The sequence below is a fragment of the Martes martes genome (assembly GCF_963455335.1).
Source record: "Martes martes genome assembly, chromosome: 11".
Classification (NCBI taxonomy): Eukaryota; Metazoa; Chordata; class Mammalia; order Carnivora; family Mustelidae; genus Martes; species Martes martes.
In genome coordinates, this window is record NC_137899.1 from 85569291 (window position 1) to 85597126 (window position 27836).

General features: G+C 44.9%; 1 protein-coding gene across 6 annotated transcripts in view; it reads left to right on the forward strand.

Moving 5' to 3' along the window:
- The window catches only part of TSPAN33 (tetraspanin 33), a 56820-nt gene extending 37118 nt beyond the window's left edge, over positions 1-19702 (forward strand). For 3 of the 6 annotated variants that reach the window (XM_080818001.1, XM_080818000.1, XM_080817998.1), the window contains 7 exons: positions 7528-7585; positions 8258-8385; positions 8718-8792; positions 9838-9933; positions 11240-11368; positions 11771-11932; positions 12144-13261. In XM_080818001.1, coding sequence (XP_080674127.1) covers positions 7537-7585; positions 8258-8385; positions 8718-8792; positions 9838-9933; positions 11240-11368; positions 11771-11932; positions 12144-12245 — 741 coding nt within the window. In that variant the 5' untranslated portion in view covers positions 7528-7536 and the 3' untranslated portion in view covers positions 12246-13261. Of the gene's footprint in view, positions 1-7500; positions 7586-8257; positions 8386-8717; positions 8793-9837; positions 9934-11239; positions 11369-11770; positions 11933-12143; positions 13262-19258 lie in introns of those variants that run through there. The other 3 variants (XM_080818002.1, XM_080817997.1, XM_080817999.1) reach the window with 3 other exon arrangements.
- Positions 19703-27836: the final 8134 nt, after the last annotated feature.

Consider the following 27836-nt stretch of genomic DNA (forward strand, 5'->3'; position numbering starts at 1 on the left):
CTGAAGCTGTGAGTGTTCCAGGGGCTAGAATAGGGTTTTTCTCATATCACCAAATCAGGGCTGTCTTTCTGCAATTTGCAAGAAATGAAGTCAAATAATGGAGAGAATTTTCTCCATTTTCTGTTTTCTCCCATGAACATTAGTATCTGTGGCTGCTTATCTGCCAGCAAGAGCTAGCAGAAGACAAAGGGAAGAGGACAAGGAGCAACCAAATATTATGGAAAACCAGAAACTATTTAGAGTAGTGCCTGTCTTACTGTTTTATGAGATGTAGAGACATATGCTTAACAGCCTTGTCATTGCTTAGTAAATTGTTCCTTATTTCTACAATAGAAATTAATACATTGTTCTTCCTCATTGTTCTTCCTCACCTGACACATTGAGAAGGACACAACATTACCTGTGTAAGATTTCTGTCAAAAATGTGTCACCTGAAAAAAAAATGTGTCACGTGAATCTAATTGTGAGGAAACAATCAGATAAATTCAAACTGAGGGATATTCTGCAAAACAACTGGTCTGGGCTTATAAAAAATGCCAGTGTTGGGGGACCTGGCTGGCTCAGTGGTAGAGCATGCAACTCTTGATCTTGGGGTCGTGAGCTCCAGCCCCACACTGGGCATCATGAGCTTCCAAAAAAAAAAAAAAAAAAGCCATTGTCAAAAATATGTCAGAACATATAAAATATTGACAAGGACATGGAGAAATTGGAACCCTGGTGCTTTGCTGGTGAGAATGTGAAATCATGCAGCCACTAGGGAAAAAGAGCCTAGTAACTCCTCAAAAAATTAAATATAGAATTAACATATGACCTGGCAGTTTCGCTCCTGGGTATATATCCAAGAGAGTTGAAAATTGGTATTCAGGGGTGCCTGGCTGTCTCAGTGGGTTAAGCCTCTGCCTTCCGCTCAGGTCATGGTCTCATGGTCCTGGGATCGAGCCCCGTATCGGGCTCTCTGCTGAGCAAGGAGCCTGCTTCCCCCTTTCTCTCTGCCTGCCTCTCTGCCTACTTGTGATCTCTCTGTCAAATAAATAAATAAAATCTTAAAAAAAAAAAAAAAGGTATTCAGGTGCACCTGGGTGACTCAGTTGGTTGGGTGTCTGCCTTCCACTCAGGTCATGATCCTGGGTTCCTGGGATTGGGTCCTGCATCTGGCTCCCTGCTCAGCGGAGAGTCTGCTTCTCACTCTCCTTCTGCTGCTCCCCCTGCTTGTGCTCTCTCTCTGTAAAATAAATAAATAAAATCCTTAAAAAATAAAAAAAAAAAGAAAACAGGTATTCAAACAAAAACTTGTACACCAACGTTCACAGCAGTACTATTTATAGTAGCCAAAAGGTGGGAACAATTCAAATGTCCATCCGTGGATGAATGGATAAACAAATTGGGTTATATCCATACAATGAAATATTATTAGGCCATAAAAAGTAATGAAGTACTGATACACGCCACAGCATGGGTGAACCTTGAAAACATTATACTCAGTGAAAGAAACTGGACACAAAGAGCCATATTTATAGGCAATGTGCAGAATAGACAGAACCATAGGAATAGAAAGCTGACTTGTGGTTGTCAGGGGTTGGAGGTGTGGAGGGAATGGGGGAGTGACTGTTTCATGGGTTAAAGGTTTCTATTTGGGGTGATGAAAAAATCCTGGAACATGATAGCAGGGATGCTCACATAGCAACGTGAATGTACTTAAGGCTGCTGAACTGTAAAATGGTTAATTTTTTGATATATATACTTTACCACAATTTTTAATTTATTTTTATTTGTTTTTAAAGATTTTATTTATTTATTTGACAGAGAGGGAGGGAGAGAAAGCATGAGCAGGGGGAGAGACAGAGGGAGAAGCAGACTCCCCACTGAGGAGGGAGACCAATGTGAGGCTCATTCCCAGGACCCTGAGATCATGACCTGAGCTGAAGGCAGACGCTTAACCAGCTGAGCCACCCAGGTGTCCCTTACCACAATTTTTTAAAAGTCAGTGTCTTGAGACCAAAAAAAAAGGAAAGAAAAAACTGCAAAACTCTTCCAGGCCAAAGGAGACTTGATCGCTAAAGATCACTAAATTCATGATCTTTTATGGGATCCTGGATCAGAAAAAAAGAAAAAAAAACAGTTATAAAGGACGTTATTGGGAGAATTGGGGAAAGGTAAATATGCACTGTAAATTAGATAGCAGTGATAGCATATTAAAGTTTCAGAAAAGAATTTAGTGTTTCAAAATTGTACAGGTTATACAAATAGAGAATTGTAGATTCATGGTGCTCTTACCCCTGAACAGTTTTAAGATCCATTGCCTTACCCTTTAGTGTAAGGACAAACCCCTCCTGATTAAGGTTTGTGAAATTGCTTGCAAGTAAATCCCAGTTTAGGAAAATCTGATATTAAAAAATGTGGATTTACTAACCAATTAACACCTAACAAATTGGGAATGGCTGTGTTTAAATAGATTCCATTTTTTAAAAGATTTTATTTATTTATTTGTCAGAGAGAGAGAGTACAGGCAGACAGAGTGGCAAGCAGAGGCCGAGGGAGAAGCAGGCTCCCTGCTGAGCAAGGAGCCTGATGTGGGACTCGATCCCAGGACTGGGATCATGATCTGAGCTGAAGGCAGCCGCTTAACCAACTGAGCCACCCAGGCGTCCCTAGATTTCATTTTTTAGAACAGATTTAGTTTTACAGAAAGATTGAGAAGATGGTACAGAGAGTTCCCATATACCCTACATCCAGTTTCTCTTGACATCGGACGTGAGTATGCTAACATTCGTGCATGAGTACACATTCATGACAATTAATGGTATTGTCATTATCACTGAGGTCTGTGCTTTATTCAGATCTCAGGTTTTTTTTTTTAAGATTTTATTTATTTATTTGACAGAGATCACAAGCGGCAGAGAGGCAGGCAGAGAGAGGGGGAAGCGGGCTCCCCGCCAAGCAGAGAGCCCGATGCGGGGCTCGATCCCAGGACCCTGAGATCATGACCTGAGCCAAAGGCAGAGGCTTAACCCACTGAGCCACCCAGGTGCCCCTCAGATCTCAGTTTTCAGGTAACACCATTTTGTGTTCCAGGAGACTATCCGGGATACCAAATTTCATTTAGTTGTCCTGTCTCCTTAGGTTTTTGTTGGCTGTGACAGTTTCTCAGAATTTCCTTGGTTTTGGGGGTGCCTGGGTGACTTAGTCAGTTAAGTGTCCGCCGTTTGATTTCAGCTCAGGTTGTGATCTCAGGGTTGGGGGATGGAGCCCTGCGTGGGGCTTGCTCCAGTCTGTCGTGAGATTGTCTCTCTGCCCCTCCCCCCTCCAAAAAGAAAAAAAGAAAGAAAGAAAAGAATTTCCTCGGTGTTGATGACTTTGACAGTTTGGAGGCGTTCTGGTCAGTTATTTTGTAGAATGTCCCTGTGTTGGAACTTGCCTGGTGTTTTTCTCATGGTTGTATTGGGGTTCTGTGTTTTCAGGAGGAAAACCACAGGAGTGAAGTGTCATGTTCATCACATCATATCACATACCTGTGATTTACTTCTGCTGATGTTGAGCTTACTCACCCAGGCGGTGTTTGCCGGGTGTCTCCACCCGTGAAGTTAGCCTTTTCCCCCCTCTTCCATCCCGTGCTCTTTGGAAAGGAGTCACCATGGGGGCAGCCCACCCAGGGGAGTGGGGAGTTGGGCTCCACCCCCTCGAGAGTGCAGCGTCTATACCAGAGTGCAGCATCTACACACAAATTATTTGGAATTCTTCTGCATGGGAAATTTGTCTTTTCTCCCTCGCTTATTTATTTAAGTCCTTTTTAAAAAAAAAATTTAAGTCCTTTTTATCTGTATGGACTCATGGGTATTTATTTTATGTTTGGGGTAGTAATTTCATACTTCCTCATTTCGATGTCCCTTTGGCATACCCACGTCAGTGTGGGGGGTGTGTGTGTGTGTTTGTTTTTGAGCATTTCCTTACTTTCTGGCACCATGAGACACATACTCCAGGCCTATCTTGTATATCTCCTGCTCCGGTCGTAGATTGAACCATTTTCCAGGAGCCCAGGGGATGGCTATTTTCATTATAAGGTGATTATTCACCTTCTATAAGGATAAAGGCATTGGTGCATGCAAGTTATTTTATATAATTTGATTGACAATCTTCGGGAACATGCCTTTTGCTAGACTCAGCTATTTTAAAAACTGTGTCTGGCTTTTAAAAATTTCCAGTGAGGCTTCATTCTCGCCAGAATATGAAAAGCCATTCTAAGAAGTGTCTTTATCTCCATCCTCATCATGAAAGGAGGTCATTGGCGATATTGCGGGGTGTTATAAGGATTTTGTAGCAAAGCCTGACACGGTGGAAAGAGTTCCAGACTGAGACTGGAGACTGGGTTTAGTCCAAATGTTTCCTCTGCACCCATGTGCACTTGGTCAGGCATCACTGTGCTCTTTGGGCCTCATCTATAAAAAGAGGTGAGTGGCTGAGCTCATTTCTAAGGTTCTATTCAGCTCTAAAGCGCCGTGCTATTAACGGCAGTGGCGTTAATTTTGGGACAGCAGTAGCTTTGAGGAATTCAGGGTGGGAGATGTGGGCAGGAATGGGGTGTGAAAGGGCAAGCTGTGACTCCAGGATGAAGAGGCACATCAGTGATAAAAATGTCGCATTTTAGTGTTAGCTAGTGAGCTCCAGGTAAGCAGTGTCATTAGCGATCGTATTAAATATTAATGATGGTATTAAAGTCTTCATCTGGATTTTAATGTAACCTGCACCTGCTGCTCTAGATCCCTGGCTGAGTGTGCTTTAGGCTTGTGGTGCTCAAACTTGGCTGCACATTGGAATGACCTGGAACGCATTCAGAAGTACCGTTGCCCGGGTTCCATTGTCAGAGATTCTGAAATAGGTGGTTTGGGGTACAGCCGAGGCATCAGCAGTTTTAAGTTCTTCCTTCCCTGTCCTCCCTCCCATTCTAATGATACCAACTTTGGAAAGGATACGCTCTGGATGTTCTTGTCCCTCTCCCATATAACATACAGGTGTCCTTAAGGGCAGGGACCATATCTCACTCATCTCTGCGGTCCTCAGAGTACCTTGTGCCTAGCAGCTGAGGAACAGAATTTGGACAGTGTGTTAGTTTCTTCTTGGAACTGTAACAAACTTACAACAAGCTTCTTAGCTTACTAGGACACAAATTAATTTTCTTATGTTCTGAGGGTCAGAATTCCAAGATGGGTCTCACTGGGTAAGATCAAGGTATCAGCAGGGCTGGTCCCTTCTGGAGGCTCCAGAGAACCTATTTCCTGCCTTTCTCTGCTTTCAGAGGCTGTTCATCTTCCTTGGCTCCTGGCACCACACCACTCCAGCCTCTGCTTCCACTGTCATGCCGATCTCCTTCTCTGCCTCGGACCTTCTTGCCTCCCTCTTCTAAGGCCCTCCAGGATAATCTCCCCGTCTCAAGACCCTTCATCACATTTGCAAAGCCCCTGTGGCCATGGAAGGAGACATATTCACAGGTTCCAGGAATTAGGACAGGACATCTTTGGGAGGGACACTAGTCTACCTACCACAGATAAAGACAGAGCGACTGCTGTAATTACAGGCTCCACATGGAATTAAGTTATCGTGTTCTGTGGCATCTCTTTACTTTATCTTTCTTGTTTTAGCTGTGTTAGGATTTAATCAGAGACCAACTCTGTGGAAAGTTACACATCCTGGTGGAAACTTAACATGTTGCAAAACAGCAAGGAGCCTGGGGAAAAAAAGAGAAATAAAGAGCAGATACATATCTTTCAGTGATTCAGTAAAAAGGATATTCAGAAACCTTAATTGGCTGTGGGGAGTTTTAAAGGGCAGGCCAAGATGCTCAGTCACTCTGGCAAAGGGCTGTGCCTGCAGGCCTTGGGGTGGCTGGGACCTGTGCCGTGTGGTTTCCTCACCTCCCACCCACTCCGCCTTGCTCCTTGCTCTGCTTGCTGGGGGACAGCAAGCCAGCCGGCACCCCCAGCCCCACTCCCAGCTCTGCCAGCAGCTCCCTCTCTCCTGCACAAAGAGCATAAGGGCCAGCAGATAACACATCTAGCCCTGAGTCCGAGGCAGTGTCAAATGATTGAGGGGGGCAAAGCTGTGTATCTAGCCAGAGAAGAGTCCGGAAAGATATGGTTTTAGATAAGGGTTTCCATTTACTGCTAAATGCACTTGAAGGCAGAGGTCACGAAGGAAAATTGTCTTTCTGCTGAGGGGCTACTCTGACCCTATTACCTCTCTAGGGGCCCTATTCCCTTCTCCCACCGAAGCCCCAAGATGGCTCTTTCCAGCTGGTCTCTGTCATGTAGGACAGTGGAGTCTAGCCAGCCATCTCCTTCCCCACTGAGCTGGTCAAGTCCCTGCTGCTGAGAACTCCTCCAGCCAGAGCTTGGTCCCAGCTATTGCCATGGTGACAGCCAGCTGCTGCTTAGCACCAGCCTGGGGACTGGGCACAAAGAAAGAGTGGCCAAGAGATGTGCACCCTGGGCTGCCCTACACTCCTGGAGGCCTGGCGGGTGGGTGGGAGTGGGGGCAGGAAAGGCCCCTTTGGGGATTGCTGGTAGTCTCTGATGGGTTTTTTCTCTCGGGGAGGAGCCGGGAAGTTTAAAGCGCCTAAACTCTTTTGCTCCATGCTGGGATCGAGGTTTACAAAGACAAAGCCTCCTTTGCCAAGGCAATTTGGTATTTTACACACATGCATTCGTGCATGCATCCTTTCACATTGAGATGCACTTGCTTTCTTGCATTTGACACCATTTTGACCCCCAAGAGAGTAAGAGACCTGGGAGTTTATATCTACTCAGGCCTGTTTCAGCTTTAACACCTGCCCATTGGGGGTGCCCGGGTGGCTCATTCAGTTAGGCATCTGCCTTTGGCTCAGGTCATGACCCCAGAGCCTGCTTTTCCCTCTCCCTCCGCTCCTCCCCCATCATGCTCTTTCTTGCACGCACACATGCACTCTCTCTTTCAAATAAATAAATAAATATTTTTCAAAAACCCTTCCTTTTGATGTAGTTGAACTCAAATTCAAAACTTGTGATCCTGGACAAGTTAACTATTAGTAATGATAGACAATATTTATTGTCAGGCATTGTGTTAAATGCTTTCCATGCGTTATCTAATTTCACAGTAGTTTTATGAGATGTAGTTGTTTTAAATATCCCATCTTCAGACACAAAAACTGAAGCTTAGAGATTTGTTTATCAGAGGCCCAGGTTTCACTGGCTCCAGAGCCCACATTCTTACCCACTGTTAATAACCTTGAATTGCCTTAATTTCCTCATCTGTAAAATGGGGAAAAGAGCTGCCCCACAAGATAACTGTGTTGTGGGGATCAAATGAGGTTATCTTGGTAAAAGCTTTTCTTGGAGACAAAGCAGACAGATCCTATCAACTGTATCTCTTGGGGGGACAGAGATGCTCATCTCTGGCTCCTAGGAAAGTCATCTTCCTCCTGTTCTTCCTTAAGGTAACTTACGAGGGGCTCTCTGGTTTCTAAAATCTCAGGGTCTGCCTCCTTCCCTGTGTCCACAGGTGATTTCCATGGTGATGGTGGCTGTGGGAGTTTATGCTCGGCTGATGAAGCATGCAGGTGAGCTATAGGCCCCCTCCAACTCCCCATGATTCTTGCCAAGCCCCTTCCTCCTCTGCCTCCTTCAGCCCTGGCCCTTTAATATGCTTTCCCATGTAAGCTGTGGGGCTAAAGAGGACAGCTGCCTTCTAGCCCAATCTTTCCCCTACTCCAAGGCATCAGGCCAGCCATGCCCGTTCACCAGGATTTCCCTGAGCTCCCACGAATCTTCCAGGATGTGCCTGCATGTTAGGCTTGGGAAGTGTCAAGGAAAGGAGGTAAGCCTCTGGGAGCAGGGAGTAATCAGAGGCCTCAGGCCCTCCCTCCCTCTGTCCTGAAGTAACTCAACCTCCATTCCTGTTCTACTGCACGAAGTCTCCGGGAAACGGAATCTGCAAAACTGGGAGCCTAATGCCATTCTAATTCTTTCCTGGAGCGGAAGTGGTTCCTCCTCTCTTAATCCTGGGAATAAAGGCTCTCACTTTGTTAGTTCCTCAAATGAAATGTCACAAACCCTTCTAGGCCCTTTTTATTCTCCCCATGGGAGGGGAGTACTGCTTCCCTATAACCGTCATCTAACCCCACTAGAGATTCCCCCAGCAGAGAACAGTTTTGGGGGACACCCCTACCTCGTCCCTGGGTATTACTCTCAGCCAGCCCCAGGCTCAGACTGAGAGACAACCCCTCCCCCAGAAGCAGCCTTGGCCTGCCTGGCAGTGGACCCTGCCATTCTGCTGATTGTAGTGGGCGTTCTCATGTTCCTGCTCACCTTCTGCGGCTGCATTGGATCCCTTCGTGAGAACATCTGCCTCCTACAGACGGTGAGTGATCAGGGGCCCCACCATAAAGACCCTGGCCTCCTCCCTATGTCTCCCAGGCTCCTGATGCCATTCCTACAACCTTTCAGTTTTCTCTGCCCCTCCTCCAAAGGCCTGTACTGTCTGCTCCCCACTATAGAGCTCAGCCCAGATGACCCAGCACAGGATGGCCACCCTTAAGACAGCATGGTGGAGGCAGAGGCCTTTATCATGCATGGGGCATCTGGGAGAAGTGCCCCATAGCCCCCCAGTATCCAGGACTCCCCATGGCCCTGGGAGGGGCTGGAGCTCAGCATGGTAATCAACGGTCTCCTTTTCCTGCCTGCTCCCCACAGTTCTCCCTCTGCCTCACCATCGTGTTCCTGCTACAGCTGGCTGCAGGGGTCCTGGGCTTCGTCTTCTCAGACAAGGTAATGTTGGGGGTCAAGGGGCCTCCTCAGGTGTGAACCAGAGGGAGGAAGAGAAGGTTCCTGCCTGTGCTTAGCCTGATTAATTAACCACAGTGCTCTGTCCCCTGAGAAGCATCAGCCTTTGAAAGATTCTCCTTAGGGGTGAACGAATGGCCTTTAAAGTCACCATATTTAAGCAGGATTTCCAGATCATAAGGTGTTTTCCTCTGACAGCCTGAGAAGCCAACAGGAAAACAAATTCTATGAACACAAAGTTAAAATAATCTGCAAACTTTAATGGCAAATTATTGGGTAAAACACAATTATCAAGTAGACCATAGACAATATGAAGAATCTTTTATTTCCTCTAAACATTGCTTATTGGGATAAACAGAAGGAAAGAAGAGGGAAAGTAAACGAGATTTTGAGCAGTGCTCACCATAGCTGGAAGTGATCTGCTATTTAGGGACAGTCCCTTTAGTTAAGAACAAGAATTCCTTTCTCAAAGGGCAAATGATTGCCAGGGATAGTACTGGACTATAGACAACAAACTTTGAGAAAAGTAGCAGAGGAAGAAGGAAGAAAGCATGGTGGAAACTCTGAAATGGGGAGCCACTGAGTTCATTCAGAATGTCCTAGTCCTTCTGGCTTAGTAAAATCCTAAAATGATTGTTTGGAGTCGAAATAGATGCTATTCTCTTCTGTCCACTAGAGGTCAGTGTCTCAGCTTAGAAGCACTACCAAAATATGTCTGTATTATATTCTCTGCTTTGCCTCAACAAGTATTTTGTGGTAATAGTGTTCAGAGGTAAATAAATCTTGGATTATCTCGAAATGTGGCTCTGTGAAGAGGGAGCAGCAGGTCCTGTGTTTGTTCTCTTGCCTCCTGGTACCTGAGGGCCCAGGGATGATGGGCTTTGGAACTGGCCATCAACCTAGGACCTGGTTCTGATTTCAAGGCTGACTTAAATGAAGAAGGATGATCACTGTCTACTGTTATTCCTGACTGGAGAAAAGGGTTAGGGATTAGTCCCATGTTCTGATTCCCTACTTATGTCTCTGGCAGGCACGAGGGAAAGTGAGTGAGATCATCAATAATGCCATTGTGCACTACCGAGATGACTTGGATCTACAGAACCTCATTGATTTTGGCCAGAAGAAGGTATGGGTGAGGAATGGGGGGAGGTCAGCTGTGGTCTCAGAGGCTGTAGGCAGAAGTTAATACCATCCTAATACGCACCTCACCCTCCAGGCCTAAGTGCTTCCTCATTACCTGCCAGGTAATGGATTCTGGAAGGAGGTTTGGCAAAAAACCATACATAGCAGAGTGCTTTCAAAGTACTTTTAAGAGAACAGAGCAGTAGTGTATATAGTAATCTACCATGTGTATAAAAAAAGAGAGAGGAAAGAATATGTATTCATATTTACGAAAGGAATCTACAAGGATATGTAGAAACTATTCTAAGTGGTTACCTATGGGGGGATAAGGAAATGGGCAGATTTTAAATATTACCTATTCAAAAGTGAAGTTTTTTAAATTGTGCCAAAATATACATAACACAAAATTTACCATTTTAACCTTTTTAAGTATATAAATCTGTGTCACCAAGGACCTTCACATTGTTTACATCCATCACCACATCCCTCTCCAGAACTTTTTCATCTTCCCCAAATGAAGCTCTACCCATTAACCACTAACTCCCCATTTCCCCCTGCCCCAACTCCCGACAACAACCATCTCTTTTCTGTCTCAATTTGACCACTCGAGGCACTCATATGAGTGGAGTCGTACAGTCTTTGTCCTGTTGTGACTGGCTTATCTCACTTAGCATGTTTCCAGATTTCATCCATGTTGCATGACATGTTAGTTTCCTTCTTTTAAGGCTGAATAACCTTCTGTTGTATGTATCTACCACATTTTGTTAATTCATCCATCTTTTGATGCACACTTGGGTCACTTGCACCGTGTAGCTATTGTAAATCATGCTGCTATGAATCAAAAGTTGAATTTTAAATAAAAGTGCTTTTGAGATCAGTACTGAGTTCCCCTTCCCTTGGTGCAACTTACTTGGATCCTACGTGCTTTCAAGGAGTAATTATGGGCCCATGATATTGAAGATTCTCTTCTGTTTTCTCTGTATTCAAAGCAATATTTTTAACAGTAATCCTTTAATTATTTCAGCCAGTGTTTTTGAAACACTCCCTTTTGCATCCTCTATCCTGTGCAGAAACTGCTCTCAAGGAGCTCCTAGTTGAATGTGAAAAACAAACTATATGTACAACTATGGTCGTCATAACAAGGCATAGAAAGGGAAAGGTCACTGAGAAATGTGGGCTCAAGGTTTAAAAACAACCTGAATTTATAAATGGAAGCTGGCCACGGACTTTCAGCTGCTCTGAGAATGCCCCTGGTCACTTCAGTGTGAGGACTGGGTGATTCTTAACCTCTTTGGTGGGTTTTGTTGCAGTTCAGCTGCTGTGGAGGGATTTCCTATAGGGACTGGTCCCAGAACATGTACTTCAACTGTTCAGAAGACAACCCCAGCCGTGAGCGCTGTTCTGTGCCTTACTCCTGTTGCTTGCCTACCCCAAACCAGGTGAGCCTACATCCCACGTCATTTCCTCCTGGGCAGCAATTTCAGTTACTTGCGGACTAGGGTAGCCACTGTGGGGAATCCCCATTCCCTAGCTTAACCAATCAATCTTGTAGGACAGCTGTCAGATGTTTCTTTTCACCCCAATCTAATGGCTCTGTTTCCTTTTCCCTCCTGTGGTCCACACGGGGACTCAGAAGGTGCAGGTCTCTAAAGCAAGGAGAACTGAACTCAGATCTTCCAGAGGAAAGGAAGCGTGCATTTTGCAACTCCCAAGTTAGGATCCTTTGCATATATTCCCCACCAATTTAGGAATTTAGGAAGGGTGGGAAGACCATCAAGGAGGGCATGAAATAAAAAGTTTGGGAGTGGGAGTTCCATTAGGCTTTTCAACTCTTTCCGCAGGCAGTGATCAACACCATGTGTGGCCAAGGTATGCAGGCCCTTGACTACTTGGAGGCTAGTAACGTCATCTATACCAATGGCTGTATTGACAAACTGGTCAACTGGATACACAGCAACCTCTTCCTTCTTGGTGGTGTAGCCCTGGGCCTGGCCATCCCCCAGGTAACTTACCCCGTAAGACTCGTGGGTCCTACAACCCTGCAAGGACTCCTTTGTTTTGGGGAGGGCTCCTGGAGACCAGCTAGGGTGTCAGGCACTGACATTGCTAAGAAGCAGGGGATTGGGATGGTGCTAACCGTACTGGGAAGATTGATTCAGGGAAAACAAAGACACCACTCATTGCTGAGGGCCCAATCCGTCTCACCCCTCCCAGCTGGTAGGAATCCTGCTGTCCCAGATCCTTGTGAATCAGATCAAAGATCAGATCAAGCTACAGTTGTACAACCAGCAGCACCGAGCTGACCCGTGGTACTGAGAATCCATCCTGCACATTCTCACTATGGCGACAGGCGAGCATCATCAACCAATAGCAGTGGGTAGAGCTCTCGGCACCAAATGGAGATTTGGATTCCAGTTCCCCAGCAACTGCCCAGTGGGGAGAAGCCAGCTCCAGCCCAGCAGAAGGCAGGGTGCACAGGTGGCTCAAGTCTAGGAAGGCTGTCCATCCTACTCTCCTCCATCCTAGCCCTCGGCATTGTTAGAGTTATTTTGCATTATTTTTAACCATACACATTTGGGTTTATGGTTTTGGTTTTTGTTTTTTGTTATTTTAATTTTGTCTGGGCAGAGATGTTTGGGAAACATCGGTTGCACAGAGTCTTGGGGATACTAGGTGTTGCTTTTCACCAAGGTGCTACAACCAGTGGCCCTACCAGGGCTGCTACTGAGTCTCCTGGACATAATGTGATTCCATCTGTTGCCAGCAAGACCTGGCTGGAGAGTGGACGCTAACAGCCCTACCTGGAGTCCAGTTGGTATGATACCAACTCCAGAAGGGAAGGGAGTGGAACAGGCAGTGAGCTGGGGGTCGACTGGGGACAGTTGTATGTGTTGGGTAAGAGTGGAAAGCGATATGTTTACTAAATGCTGCCCTGCCATCCTCCCAGGTAGTCAAAGTGAACTACATCCTGCCCCTCCCTCATTTCCATGGAAACGTGGCAGCAAGGGCAAGGGGTACAACAGCAGCCAAATTCATCCCTCTCCCCCACTCCACCCCTTTTTAAAATGTTTGGAACCACGGTCCTTATACTCTGCAGCCAGCGGAGGTGGGACTGAGCCATTTGTGTCCTTGAATTCCTCCCCTCTGGCCCTCCCTCTCCAGCAAGTGGGGTTTCTTTAACCTTGGCAGCACGCTGAGGAGGCATGGTTAACATCCCTCCTCCCGCCCCCATTACCCTGCACCAAAGCTCAGTATTTCTACAGTGTTAGAAGCAGGGATCTTGCTGGGGCAGGGGAGCCAGAAGTGGCAATAAAAGTTTGTTGACCTGCGCTAAATTGGACTCCATGAATTTTCCATTCTGGCAACCAGAAGGGGAGGGGTAGAAGGGCGCAGCGGGTGGGCCCTCCTTCCAGGTGGGGACTGGAAACTCCCCTAAACATCACAGTACCTCCTGGGCCCCATCCCTCGCCCCATCTCCCTCAACCAGAGGCACCACTCCCCTCCCACAACCCCACCCTCTCTGGTCTGAATTAGGTCTAAAGGTTTCCAGTTCCGACCTGGGAATGGCGTAGTGTTATCCTAAAACCTGATGTTAATTTTTCCCCAAACTAAACTGAATTAAAATTGGCCACCCAAAACTTTTAGGACGGGGGCAGGTAAGAACACAGCTGGAAATCAGAGTCTAGCAGTCTGCTGGGACGGGGAGGGGAACGAGGAGGAAGAAGGCCGTCTCTTCACCCACTCCAGCCCCCTCCTTCATCTTTATCTGAAGGAGCTGGTACCGCTGCCCGCCGTACTTCAAGGAATAAAAAATTCCCAGCCGGGCGCGGGGCTTGCTCACGCCCTGAGAAGCGTGCGAGGGCGGCTAGCCTGGAGGCCCGGCTGGCGCGTCGGGGGCGGGGCCGGGGCGGGGCTGCGCGGCGCTGTGGGTGGTCCCCGCCCCCGCGGCGGCTGGAGCCGGCGCCTCCGCCCCCCGCCGGGGAGGAGCTGGGAGCTGGGTTGCCAGGGGGCGGTTGCAGGCTCCGGGACGCACCTCTGCTGTTTGTGTTCCCCTAAGTCTCCTGGCTGCGCTCTGCTGTCGGGGGGTCTCTGCCTAGGAGCTTTGGCCTGGCCGGAGAAAGACTCGAAAAAGTCCCTACTGCGCTGGGGAGACGGAGTCGCGAGTTCTCTCCCCGCCCCCAGTTTCTTCTAAACGAGCCTTCTGCTCCTGGGAGGGCGCCTTTCCAGCAGCCGCCTGGGGCCCCTGCCAATGTTTAGCTCCAGCTAGTAACACAACTGAAGAAAAAAAAAATCATCACAAATAAAAAAATTAAAAGTAAGGGCCTTTTATTCTGAGAGAAGAGGAAAACGCGCTTTCTTTGTGTCCAAGATACATTTTATAAAGCATTTTTTGCTTTTGGTGACGCGGACCGTCGTTTGGGTGAGGAGTTGAGGTGACGCACTTCCCCGGTTCACACCGGCTTGGAGGAGCTCGCCTGGCAAGAGGCTCATCTGGGGCCTCTTGGAATAGGGGAACAGGAATGGTGGTCCGCAGAACCAGGATTCAAATCCAGACTGCTTACCTCCAAACTATACTCTTACTTAGGTCTCGTAAGTAGCCTCCTGGGCTTGAACAAAAGGCTCAGGAATTTCTGCCCAAGTCCCAGGCCTTAAAGGGCCTTTAGCAAAAGTTCAGAAGCTTATAGTGCAGTTCATCGTTCCCAGCTAGATTGATTTCTCAGTGTCTCTGGTTCTCAGTTTCTCAAGCCTTATTTCTCTTTGGCCTGATGCTGGGAGAGAAAATGCCCCGATTTTTAAAATAGTTTCTCATTGGTATTTCACGTTTCATTTTAATTTGCTGCCTGGATTTCAGTTTCTAATAACCCTAGTCTCAAAGATCTAGGCCCCAGAGGTGGGTGAATAGAAGAAAATTCTTGGGGTGGCGGAGATCAGACCAGATGGACAGAAGTGGAGAGAAAGGCCTGAAGGTTGGTGAAAATCTGGCTGGGGTGAGGTGGCAAGAACAGTACTGCTAGGTCTGTGGGCCTCAAACCCAACTATGTAAACAGGGACTTTGAGTCCAAGAGTGCAAATTTTGCAGAATGTTCCATGAAATAATGATTGCCTCTGAATTTGTTTCCTATTGCTGCTATAACAAATTACCTCAAATTTAAAACAATACAAATTTGTTATCTTACAGTTCTGGAAGTCAGAAATCTGAAATGGGTCTCACTGGGCTAAAATCAAGGCGTCATCAGAGCTGAGTTCCTTCTGAGGGCTCTAGAGGATCCATTTATCAACTTCTAGAGGCTGTTTGTTTGTCTGGCCCCCATTTTCATCTTCAGAATATGTCAGCCTCTGCTTCTATGGTCACACCTTCTTTTTCTCTGCCTCTGACTCTCCTGTGTCCCTCTGATTATATTGAGCCTACCCAGGTTATCCAGAATAATCTTCCAATTTTAAGAGTCTTAATTTAAGCACCTCTATAAGGTTCCTTTTCCTGTGTAAGGTGATAAACACATAGGCTCCAGGAATGAAGGCATGGACATTTTGGGGTGGTCATTATTCAGCCTAGGACACTCCCTTCCCACTCTCATGTATCTCTTAATGTGGGGAAATCTAGGAATGAGCTTTTGTTGGTTACTGGCAAGAGCTTGAGGTGGGCGTTGTCTGGCTTTGGTTCTAAAAATTGCCTAACATTTATTGAGCGCTTACTGTGTGCTAGGCACATGTTTATTACAAGTTTAACATGAGCGTCCTTTAATATGCTATTTTCTGACATGTCCTCATCCCAAAGAGCAGATATGTTAACAGGGTCAGGGACCAGTTTCAAAAAGGGGACACAGAAAGCTTCTTTCTTTCTTTCTTTCGGTTCCAGGGGAACCGGAAGAGTTCCCCTGGGCCATTACTCTAAAGAGGTCAGGAACATTTTGTAAACCTTACTCTCTCCTCACAAAAAACAAGTTAAGAGTAATTAGATATTCCAAACTGCCATGGATAAAACACTTAGAGAAGGGGATAAAGTGGGGAGTAACCAGCCTCTAACCAGGCTCTAACTATTGGAAGTTAAGCCTCTAGAGTCTTCTCACCACCACACCAGGAGCCTGGTAAATCAGTCAGATGATTGGAAGAGCATAGATACTCCAGAAGCATTTTCAACCATCAGTACTGACTAATAAACACAGTGATGAGAGGAAGGGGTGATCACTAATAATGTCAGGACAAGTAGATTATGGTATGAGAAAGAAGTAACTGAGAGTCATCTGTCACACATACTAAGTTACATTCCAGAGAGTAAAATAATTAAAGCAAAACAAACAAACAAAAAAGAATGGAATATCATATTGATCCCAGCTGTCGGGAGCGAGAGTGGAGAGCTTCTCAGTGCACCGGCCAAGCTCACAGTGGTTCTTCCTTCTTTGGAAATTGGCCCCCTATCTCCCCCTCAAGCCATAAGGGTGAGTCTTAAGGAACCATATTTGTACTGTAAGACACGGTCTCCCTGACAGAGCTAACCGGATCAGTCATAGGCACTGCATTACTTTGCCAGGGCTGCTGTAACAAAGAACCACAAACTGGGTGGCTTACAACAACAGAAACTTATCATTTCACAGTTCTGGAGGCCAGAAGTTTAAAATCAAGGGCTGGTAGGGCCCTGCTCCTCCTGGCACCTCTAGGGGAGGATCTTCTCTTGCCTCTTCCAGCTTCTAGTTAAGCCTCCAGAGCTGTAGCCTTGGCTGGCATTCCTTGGATTGTGGCAGCTTAACTCCAACCTCTGCCTCCATCTTCATGTGGCAGTGTCCCTCTGTGTCTGTGTCCCAATTTCCAATTTCCTCTTCTTCTTTTTTTTTTTTTAAGATTTTATTTATTTATTTGACACAGAGAGAGAGATCACAAGTAGGCAGAGAGGCAGGCAGAGAGAGAGAGTGGGGGAAGCAGGCTCTCCGCCGAGCAGAAAGCCTGATGTGGGGCTCGATCCCAGGACCCTGGGATCATGACCTGAGCTGAAGGCAGAGGCTTAACCCACTGAGCCACCCAGGCGCCCCCCAATTTCCTCTTCTTATAAAGACACCAATCCTGTTGGAATAAGGTCCCATCCTATTCCAGTATAGGGGTTAGGGTATTGAGGGGGTTAGGGCTCCCCTTTTAGAATGGAGGAACGAGAAACACTAATCTATCCATAACAGGGTTCCTTCCCTGGGATTTGGAATTGAGAACAAGATTCTAGTCACAGCCTGAGCTGACTGGTCTGGTGAAAAAAGAGAAGCAAGTGGAAACTGGGGCTCAGCCTTCTTACACTTTATGCCCTAAGTAGCAGAGAAAGTCTATTTACGGAAAGAGAAAAATGAAACAGACGGGGGTGGGAAGGCAGAGGGGAAAAAAAGGGCAGAGGAAGGATGCTGTGGGTAGCAGCTTTCACTATGGTCCTACAACCTTTCTGCAGCTCCACTGCTGTCCTGTCTTGGGTTCCCAGAGACACTGTAGCTTCCTGAAAAGCTTGATTTGTTTGCTTAAGGAAACTCAACTTGCTTTCTGCTGCTTATAAGCAAAGCTAATAGAAAAGCTATAATCAGAATAAGATACCCTATTAGTTTTCCTTGCTTCTGTAACACCTTATCAAAAACTTAGTGCTTAAAACAACACAAATTTATTATCGTATAGTTCTGTAAATCAGAAACGTGGTATGGGTCTCACTGGGCTAAAATCAAAGTGCTGGGCGGCCCGCATTCCTTTCTGGAGGTTCCAGGGGAGAATCTCCTTCCTTGACCTCTCCAGCTTGAAGGCCCTTCTTCCATCTTTAAAGTCAGCAACACCATTTGTCCTATTCTCTACAGCCAGGAAAAGTTTTCTTCCTTTTAAGGGCTAGAGTGATTGGATTGGACCCACCTGCATAACACAAGCTAATCTCCCCCATGTCAGGGTCCTTAACTTTAATCACATCCATCTGCAAAAGTGCCATACGAAGTGTAATATTCACAGGTTCAGGGATTCGAATGTGAACATTTTTAGGACGCATTATTCTGCCTTTCACAGATCCGCAGCAAAATGAGTCATGACCATTTGTAATAAGAAAGATGGCTGAGAGTTTAACGGTCTTTCTTTGTACTGTTTCTCTTGTAAAATTGTTTCATTTTATTTGAACCACTCATTCTGAAGCTTTGGGCTCCTAAAGCTCTTTTTGAGGACCACAGAGTGAACTCTGTCAGATTCAAGGACCTTTATTTAGCTGCCTTCTCATAGCTGAAGGTTTAACTATCCCGGAAAGACACTAAACGAGGACATATTCCCAAAAGACCTGATTGGAGCCAGGAAGGAATAAACAGAATGGAATCAAATTGCTTATACCCCATTAGAGAATTGCTTGTATTAAAATGTTATTACTGAAAAAAAGACAATTGAAATTTCTCTGAACAGAGAGACTGGGGTGGATACCTTGATAAAGGTGTTGTTTCTGGCAGAAAGCTGTAAAGGCCAATTTATATAGACACAGTAAAGGAAATGTGCATCTACAGGAAGGCAGGTAAACTCATGTAGTCAACAAAGACAAATGGACCAGATGCCTCTGTAGGACTGGGCATACAGTGGAGAACACAAGTTCCTGCCTTCCTAGCTCTACTGAAGGGTATAGATTTATACAAATATGTGATATCTTATACATTACATACACTAAATGTTAGGGAGAGATACAGGCTATGAAGAAAAATAAAGTAGGATATGAGGATAGAGAGTGATAGAAGAGGTGCTGTTTTGGATGAAGCAGTTTTAAAATGCCTCAAATTTAAAAAAAAAACATTATTTTTGGAAACAATTATAGACTCACAGGAGGTTACAAAGAAACATACAGAGAAGTCCCATGCACTTTCCTCTCATCTGCCCCAATGTTAGCATTTTATGCAATTACTGTACAGTATCAAAACCAAGAAAGTGACATCAATGCAGTGCATTGGACTCATTCAAATTTCACCAGTAACACATGCATTCAGTTGAGTATGTGTGCATAATTCTAGGTAATTTTAACATAGGTGTAGTCTTGCATAGTCATCACTACGATCACGGTAGTGACCTACATATGCGAATTATACTCAATAAAGCTATTACAAAGAAACACTCAACTGTGCCATCATCACAAGGCCCATCAGTGTTACCTCTTTGTAGCCACACTCCCTCCCCACCAGCACTAAGCCCTGGCGTCACTAGTCTGTTCTCCATCTCTATCGTTATGTTATTTCATGCGACATAAATGGAATCATGCAGTAAGTATCCTTTTGAGATTAGTTTTTTTCACTGTCATTCGCTTGAGATCCATTCAAGTGACATGTATCAATAGTTTTTCCTCTTTGTATTTCCAGATAGTTTTCCCATGGTATGGATGTACCACAGTTTGTTTAACCAAAGATGCTTGGTTGGTTTCCAATTTCGAGCTATTATGAATAAAACTGCTACGAACATTTGTGTACAAGTTCCTGCGTGAAAATAAGGCTTTGTTTCTCTTGGCTAAATGCCCAGGAGTGTGATTGCTGGGTAGTATGGTAAGTGTATGTATGGTTTTTCCAGAGACTGACAAACTGTTCTCCAGAGGAGCTGTATCATTTTATATTCCCCAGCAACGTACAAGTGATCCAGTTTCTCCACAGCCTTGCCAACATTTGGTGTTAATCACAGTTTTTCATTTTAGCCATTTTGATAAGTATGTTGTGATATCTCATTGTGGTTTAATTTGCATTTCTCTAATGACTAATGTTGTTGAATATCTTTTCATGTATTTATTTGCCACCAATATATTTTCTTTGGTGAAGTGTCTGTGCATGTCTTGCTCATTTTCTAATTAGATTGTTGGTTTTTTGTTTTTTTTAAATGCTTAGTTTTGAGAGTTTTTAAAAATTATATTCCAGGGGCACCTGGGTGGATAAGTGGGTTAAGTGTCTGCCTTTGGCTCAAATCATGATCCCAGAGTCCTGGGATGGAGCCCCATGTTGGGCTGTCTGCTCAGCGGGGAGCCTGCTTCTCCCTCTCCCTCTGCTGGCCACTCCCCCTGGTTGTGTGTGCTCTCTCTCTCTGTGTCAAATAAACAAATAAAGTCTTTAATAATAAATAAATAAAATATATTCCAGACATTAGACCTTTGTCAGATATATGATTTGCAAATATTTTCTCCCAGTCTGTAATTTGTCTTCTCATTCTCTTAACAGTGTCATCTGGAACGAAGTTTTAAATTCTGATGAAGTCCAATTTATCAATTTTTTTCTCTTATTGGTCATTCTTCTGGCATTAAGTCTAAGAACTCTTTGCCTAATCACAGGTCCTGAAAATTTTCTCTATGTTCTTCCCTAGAAGTTTTATAGTTTTACATTAATATTTAAGTCTATGATTCCTTTTGAGTTAATTTTTATATAAGGTGTGAAGTGTACATTGAGTTTCATACTCTCCTATGGGTGTCTAATTGCTCCAGTACCATTTATTGAAAAGGTTATACCTCTTCCATTGATTTTTTTTTTTTTTTTTGCTTCTCTGTCTCTATGAATTTGCCTCTCCTAAGTGGCTCATATAAGTGAAGTCATTCACTCTTTGTCCTTTTGTGTCTGACTTATTTGACTCAGCATATAGTTTTCAAGGTTCATCCATGTTATACCATATATCGTAATTTTATTCATTTTTATAGCAGAATAATACTCCACTAATTGGGCATATTTGTGCGCTTGTTTTTGAGATCTTTATCTGTTCCATTGGTGAATGTGTCTATCTTTCCACCAATATCACCCTGTTGTGATTACTGTAGCTCTAAAGTAAGCCTGAATATTGAGAAATGGTTTCTCCTACTTCATTCTTCTTTTCCAAAAATTGTTTTGGCTAATCTAGAGCCTTTCATTTTCCACACAAATTTTAGAATAAACTTGTCTATGTCTAATATAGAAACTTGCTGAGATTTTGATTAAAATTGTGCTAAACCTAGAGGTTTAGGGCATCAGTTTAGGGGAAAATGACATCTTTCCTATATTGAAATTTATTTCTTTCATCAGCATTTTATAATTTTTATCATTACAGATCCTATATTTATTTTTGTCAGATTTATACTTAAGTATTTTATTTTCTTTGGAGTGATTTATAAGTCATGCCTTCTTCACCGGGAATATTTGGATGGAGACCTGAATGAAGCAAGAACATGGAGTGAGCGTGAGTGCAAAGGTCCTGAGACAGGAGCTTGCTTGGTGTATGTAAAGAGCAGCAAAAAGAACAGCATGTTTGAGGCAGAGTTAGCCAGAAAAAGAGTAGTAGCAAATGAGCTCCAGGTTGTCAGGGGTCAACAGGTCCTTGATGAAGTCATGATGAGACTATATTCTAAATGTGACGAGATGCCATCAGAGAGTTTTGAACACAGAGGTGATATGGCCCAATTTATATTTTAGAAGGACTCTCCTGGCACTGGAAAATAGGCTGTAGGAAGGTAAGAGGAAACAGGAAGCTGTATTAGGAAGCTCTTGGAGTGGCCCAGGTGACAGAGGCTGGTAGCGCAGACCAGGTCAGCAGCTATGGAAGTGATGAGGAATCGTTGGAGTCTAGACATATTTCGAAGATGTAGCTGAGAGGACTAGGTACAAGATGTTAAAGAAAGGGAAGAGTTGAGAATGATTCTAAGGTTCTTGGCCAGGGCAGTTGGCTAAGCTGAGAAGAAGAGAGAAGAAGAGAGCTGAGAAGAAGAAAACCTCATTTTAAAAATTTTTATTTATTTATTTGTCAGAAGGGGAGAGAGAGAACAAGCAGGGGGAGTAGCAGGCGGAGGGAGAAGCAGACTCCCTGCTGAGCAAGGACCCCCCCCCCCACCTCCCCATGCAGGACTTGATCCCACGACCCTGGGATCATGACCTGAGCTGAAGGCAGACACTTAACCAACTGAGCCAGCCAGGTGTCCCTGGAAAACTTCAATCTTTAGCATAAAAACAAAAATTGTCACTGCCCAGAAAAGACCTAAAACCTGCCATCCAGTGCACAGTCCCAGACCATCCACATTTCTGCAATGTTGGCTACTAGTTGGACTTCCAGAAACTACTGAAATGGCCCCATTAGAAGGATGTTGGAGATGAAAGAAGGGAAATGAAACCAATAGTTATTAAGCACATAAGGACCAAGATTTGTCATGCTACTTCTCATTAAACCTCATTAGTTTCCTTATAGCTAAATAGTAATATGCTTTTTTCTCTTTTCTTTTTTAATTGCTATAACACATATATAAACATAATAGTTATCATTTTAACCATTGTAAGTTTATACTTCAGTGGCATTAAATACATTTACAATGTTGTATTACCATCACCATGATCTAGATCCAAAATGTTTTCATCATCCCTAACAAAAATTCTGTACCCATTAAACAATAACCCCCCTTTCCTCCCTCTTTAGTTCCTAGTAAACCATATTCTACTTTCTGTCTCTATGAATTTGCCTATCCTAAGTGGCTCATATAAGTGGAGTCATTTGCTCTCTATTTTTTTGTGTCTGGCTTATTTGACTCAGCATATAGTTTTCAAGGTTCATCCATGTTATACCATACATCAAAATTTTACTCATTTTTGTAGCAGAAGAATATTCCATTGCATGCATATACCACATTTTGTTTATCCATTCATCTGTTAATGGACACTTGGGTTGTTTCCACCTTTTGGCTATTGTGAATAATGCTGCTGTAAATATTCCTGTATAAGTATCTGTTTTACTTTCTGCTGTCAGTTCTTTTGGACATATACCTAGAAGTGGAATTGCTGGGTTGTATGGCCATTTTATGTTTAGCCTTTGAGAAAACCATGAAAATTTTCCATATGAGTGGCACCATTTTCCATTCCCACTAGCAATGCACAAGGGTTCCCATTTCTCCCTGTTCTTGCCAACACTTGTTACCTTCGTGTGTATGTTTTAATAGCCATCCTAGTATAATAGCAGTGAAGTAATATCTCATTGTGGCTTTGCATTTCTCTAATGACCAATGATGTTGAACATCTTTTCATGTGCTTATGGGCCATCTGTAGATCTTCTTTGGAGAAATGTCTATTTGAGTCTTTGCCCCTTTTTAAAGTTGTGTTGTTGTTGTTATTGTTGAGATTTAGGAATGCTTTATTTATCCTGGATATTAATCCCTTATTAGATATATGATTTGCAAATATTTTCTCCCATCCTATAGGTTGCTGTTTGTTTGTTTTTGCTTTTCTGATAGTATCCCTTAATGCACAAAAGTTCTTCATTTTGATGAAGTCCAATTTATCTTTTTTCTTTTAGTGCCTCTGCTTTTAGTGCCAACCCATGAAACTGGTGCCAGATCCAATGTCATGCAGATTTTCTCTGATGTCTTTTTCTGAAAGTTTTATAGTTTTAGCTCTTAAATATAGACTTTGATCCATTTTGAGTTAGTTTTATACAGTGTGTTAGTTAGGTGTACAGCTTCATTTTTTTGCATTTAAATATCCAGTTTTCCCATCACTATTTGTTGAAAAAACTGTCCTTTCCTGATTGAATAGTTTTGGCACCCTTGTAGAAAATCAGTTGGCCATATATGTGAGGGTTGGTTTTTAGGCTCCCTATTCTATTCTATTGGCTGTCTTCATGTCAGTACCATACTGTTTTAATTACTGAAACTGAATAGTAAGTTTCAAAGTTGGGAAATGTAAGTCTCCCAAATTTATTAGTTCTTTTCAAGATTGTTTTGGCTATTCAGAGCCCCTTGCAATTCTTTATGTACTTGAAGATCAGTATTTCCATTTCTCTGAAAAAGGCTATTGGAATTTTGAAAAGAGTGTGTTGAATCTGTAGACCACTTTGTGTGGTATTGACATCTTCCTCTCCATGAACACAGAATGTCTTTCCATTTAATTTAGGTCTTCTTTAATTTCTTCAAGCAATATTGTGTAATTTTTAGTACACAAGTCTTTTACCTCCTTGGTAGATTTATTATGTATGTAATTCTTCTAGGTGCTCTATAAATGGAATTGCCATTGTAATTTCCTTTTCAGGTTGTTCACTGCTCGTGTATAGGAACACAATTGACAGTGTCCCATTTTTTGGAAAGGAAGAAATAGGGACTTAGAATAAGTTGTTCAAAGGTCCTTGGCTAGTAAGGCCCAACTTGGGTCTCTAACTCCAAATCTGTTGTGCTACCTCTCAGAGGAGGTAGCTTGCCTGGCCCCTTTCCCATATTGTCCTTTCCCTCTGACTTGATGCTCTTAGTTGCAAATTAAGACACACTAGAAAAAGAAGAAAATGGAGCACTGCAACAATTAGGCTCAAAATTCTGGCCAGTATGACAACTGAACCATAAGGAGGCAACCAAATTCTCAAGGACACCCATGACATTCCACAGATATATTCACGTCCATTCTTTTTGAGTGGAGGGCCCAGAGACAAATACCAAAGAGTCAACATTGAATGTGTGACCTCAAAATGCCAAAATGGTTGGTGAGAATGACTCAGAAATCAAGAAGCCACTTGTAGCCAATCAAGTACTGTAATGTGTTGTCAACATAGGAGAGTTTCTGACGGCCCTGACCGAAGGACTGTGTATGTAGATGGGGTTAATGCTCTTGAGGAACTGGGTGAGGTGCCCTCTGCAGCCCACCACCAGGTTAAAGACCAGGAGTGTGTCACGTAACACTGAAGAGTCTCTAACGGCCATGGCAGTCTTCATATGCCTGCAGGTGGGGATGGATGAACTTTGTCCGAGACTCTGAACGCCATTCAGGAACCATGAGGTATTCTTCCAAAGTCCCCACTGAATACTTTTCCTCCTTTCCCACACCTGCTGTCTCACAGGATTTCTGAGTCTCCACCTCCTGCTAATTCTGCAGAACAGCACAGGAAGTTTGAATGTGGGACCATGACTCTTGTTGCAGCTGCCACTGATGGGAACCTGGCCCAGTGGCTGTGGACAGTACTATGAGAATTTCCTCAGTCCGCTCTCCTGCTGCCCCTTGCCTAGGCCAGCAAGATACCCAGAAAGGAATGCTGAAGCCTGGTGAACAGAAGTATACTTCTATGTCTGCTTCTATTACACATATATACACACATACAGAGTTGAGAAATCAGGATATCTTCTCCCTCCTCTCGAAGGAAAGAACATTCTGGCCAGGAGATAACACCCTAGGATCGTCTCAATTTACCCTCTTCTGCCTCCAGTGTAAAGGTGCTCTATCGCACTCTTCCTCATACCCGCCAAGAAATCCCAGACAAGGAATGATAGTCTTCATACCTAATGAATTACTAACATTTTTAGGTGGAGAAGTAAGGAGTTGCCCAAGCACATATGTAGGTTCCTCCTAATATGCAGAATGCTGAGAAAATCCCCCAGGGCATCCCAGCTCCCTCAGTAACAACCAGATAGAAGAGAAGTGAAGAAAGTTCACAAAGCAAAATGTCAGCATGGTAACCAGGTAACTTTCTCTGTGGCTCAGACTTTGGACATGTTATAACAGCATTTCATTTATATCACAGAAAAAATTTAATAAAGTAGGTCATAATGCTTTAAATTACTTTTCCAGCAGGAATATGATGCTCTAATGACACAGTCTCTTCTCACTTCTTCCATAAATCACTAGCGACTTCCCTCAAAACAGTCCCTTACCTCCAGCTTCTTGCCCTTCAGACCATCCTCGCATTGTGTCATTAATACTCTTAAGCATATCAACCCTTCGATTAAAAGTCTGCACTGGGGGCGCCTGGGTGGCTCAGTTGGTTAAGCCACTGCCTTCGGCTCAGGTCATGATCCTGGAGTCCCAAGATCGAGTCCTGCATTGGGCTCACAGCTCCATGGGGAGTCTGCTTCTCCCTCTGACCTTCTCCCCTCTTATGCTCTCTCTCACTCTCTCTCTCTCTCTCTCTAATAAATAAATAAAATCTTAAAAAAAAAAAAAGTCTGCACTGTTTCCTTATTGCCAATAGAATTAAACCTTATCTCCTCTCTATGCCATTTGAGGTTTCTTAAATCAATCTTCCTCCTTATCCTCTACTGTGTCCTGATCACCAGGCCAGTCATGCTCTGGGGTAAAGTCATAGTTTCCTGCACTTGTAATGGCAGCTCTGCTCCTCTCTACTTTTCTAACTCCTCCTTCTCACATTTCAGGGCTGGGCTCAAATCCCACCTCCTCCACTTCTACACACACCAATCTCTCCCTGCTAGAAATTCCCGTTGCACACTCACTGTGCACCTCATTTTGGCAGCTTCTTTACTAAGTGACTAATATGCATGTCTACTGCACTAGATGCTTTGTGATTACAGAGAATAGAACAAGGTCCCTGCCCTGCTGGAGAAGACTTAGCTCCTTTATCATGATATATTACTCTCTCCTGAGGGCAAGGCTAGCTCCACAGTCAAATGCAAGTTCTGAAGTTCTACAAGGATATCATGCTTATTATGGTGCTAGGGACATTTCAGAAAGACTTGCTAAATTGAATTGAATTGAAACTCTCTCTGTGTCTCTGTCTCTGGGGCTTACCTACTAATTGAGGACTGTAGCTCAAGTGTGATAGCTAATTTGCTCTTAAATGGCCAAAACCTAACAAAACTCATCTACTTCAACTGTGTTGAAGGGGTAAGGGTAGGGGTGAGAAAGGAGAAACCATCCCAGCCTGTTTAAACATGGAAAAATTGCTCCATGTAAGTCCACTCTCCTGGAGGGACCCCTGGCCCTAGGTGTAAGCTTTGCAGGGTGAAATCAAGTGTGGTGACTCAAAGCCCCACAAGAAAAGGAGTGAGGAAAGGCCAAATGAGTAAAATAGGGAAGGAGAGCAGCAGAAACTTCCTCCGCGAGCATCCAAGCAACAAGGGCCATAAAAAATGGAATGGCTTCCTTTGAACGTAACCAAAGACATGCCAGGGTCAGTCGTTGGAAACCACGGTTCACACATCACACATCTGTAGCAGTAAAGGCTGATGTTGGTGCGTTTGATTTCCAGACACACCTGCTTTCACAGGTAACAGCAGCTGGGCAGCTGCCCCGAGTGACTCTTGAGTTCATCTCTCACACCCGTCCTGAGTTGGAAGGATTGAGACAAGCGAGTCCACCAAACCCTGGTTCTCTTCCATGGGGCCCCGGGACAAGTCGACAGATCTAACCCAAAACAGAAAAAAACTGGCGAGTTGGGGGACCGGGCAAGGATGTAGTAAAGACTTCTGCTGACTTCAGGCATCCCCGTCTCCCCCATCGTAAACCAGAAAAGTCTATTCCCAGCAGAGGACCAAGACGAAAGATCCTCAGGCCGATCAAGGTGCCCGCTGAGTCTGGTTACAGCTCCCGGCCACGGTTTCCTCCCATCTCTTGTCCCAGGGCGCCGAACGCGGTCACCAGAGCCCCCTGGCCCGGGCCCCTCTGGGCGCCCGGGACAGTGAAGCTCGCGCTCCTCCTCTCTCGCATCCCCTCCCCTCCTCTTCCCTCCCTCTGCCAGTCCCTCCCCAAGCCGTGGCGGAGGTGGGGCCGGGCTTGGCTCAGCGAGGCCCGTGCATTCCAGAGAGCCGAGCGAGCTAGAGCAACAAAGGAGCCGGGAGTCGGTGGGAGAAGTCAGGGGGCTGCGGCGCGCTCGGGCGAAGGTGGCGGCTGGGCTGGCCCAGAGGGGAAGCCAGGGAGCTAGTCCCCCCCACCGCGGGCCCGCTCCTGGCCTCCATCGCAGGGCCGGGAGGTAGTTTTAATGGTGGAAGAGGGAATGGGGCTGGAGATTGGGGGCCCAGGGGGCTCCCGGGGCTGAAGACAGTTTGGATTGCCCGGAGAAAGAATAGAGAGTTGTGCATCCCGGCCGGAGCCTCAGCCGCCCAACATGGGCCCCGGGGTCCAAAGTTTGCGAAGTTGGGCGCCGAGGGCCCGCGGCGCGCGGAGCGTCCGAGGGGGCCCGGCACCGGACCTGCGGGGCGCACAGGTCGCCTGAGCCACATCCGCGGCCCCAGGGGTTGCGTGTGTG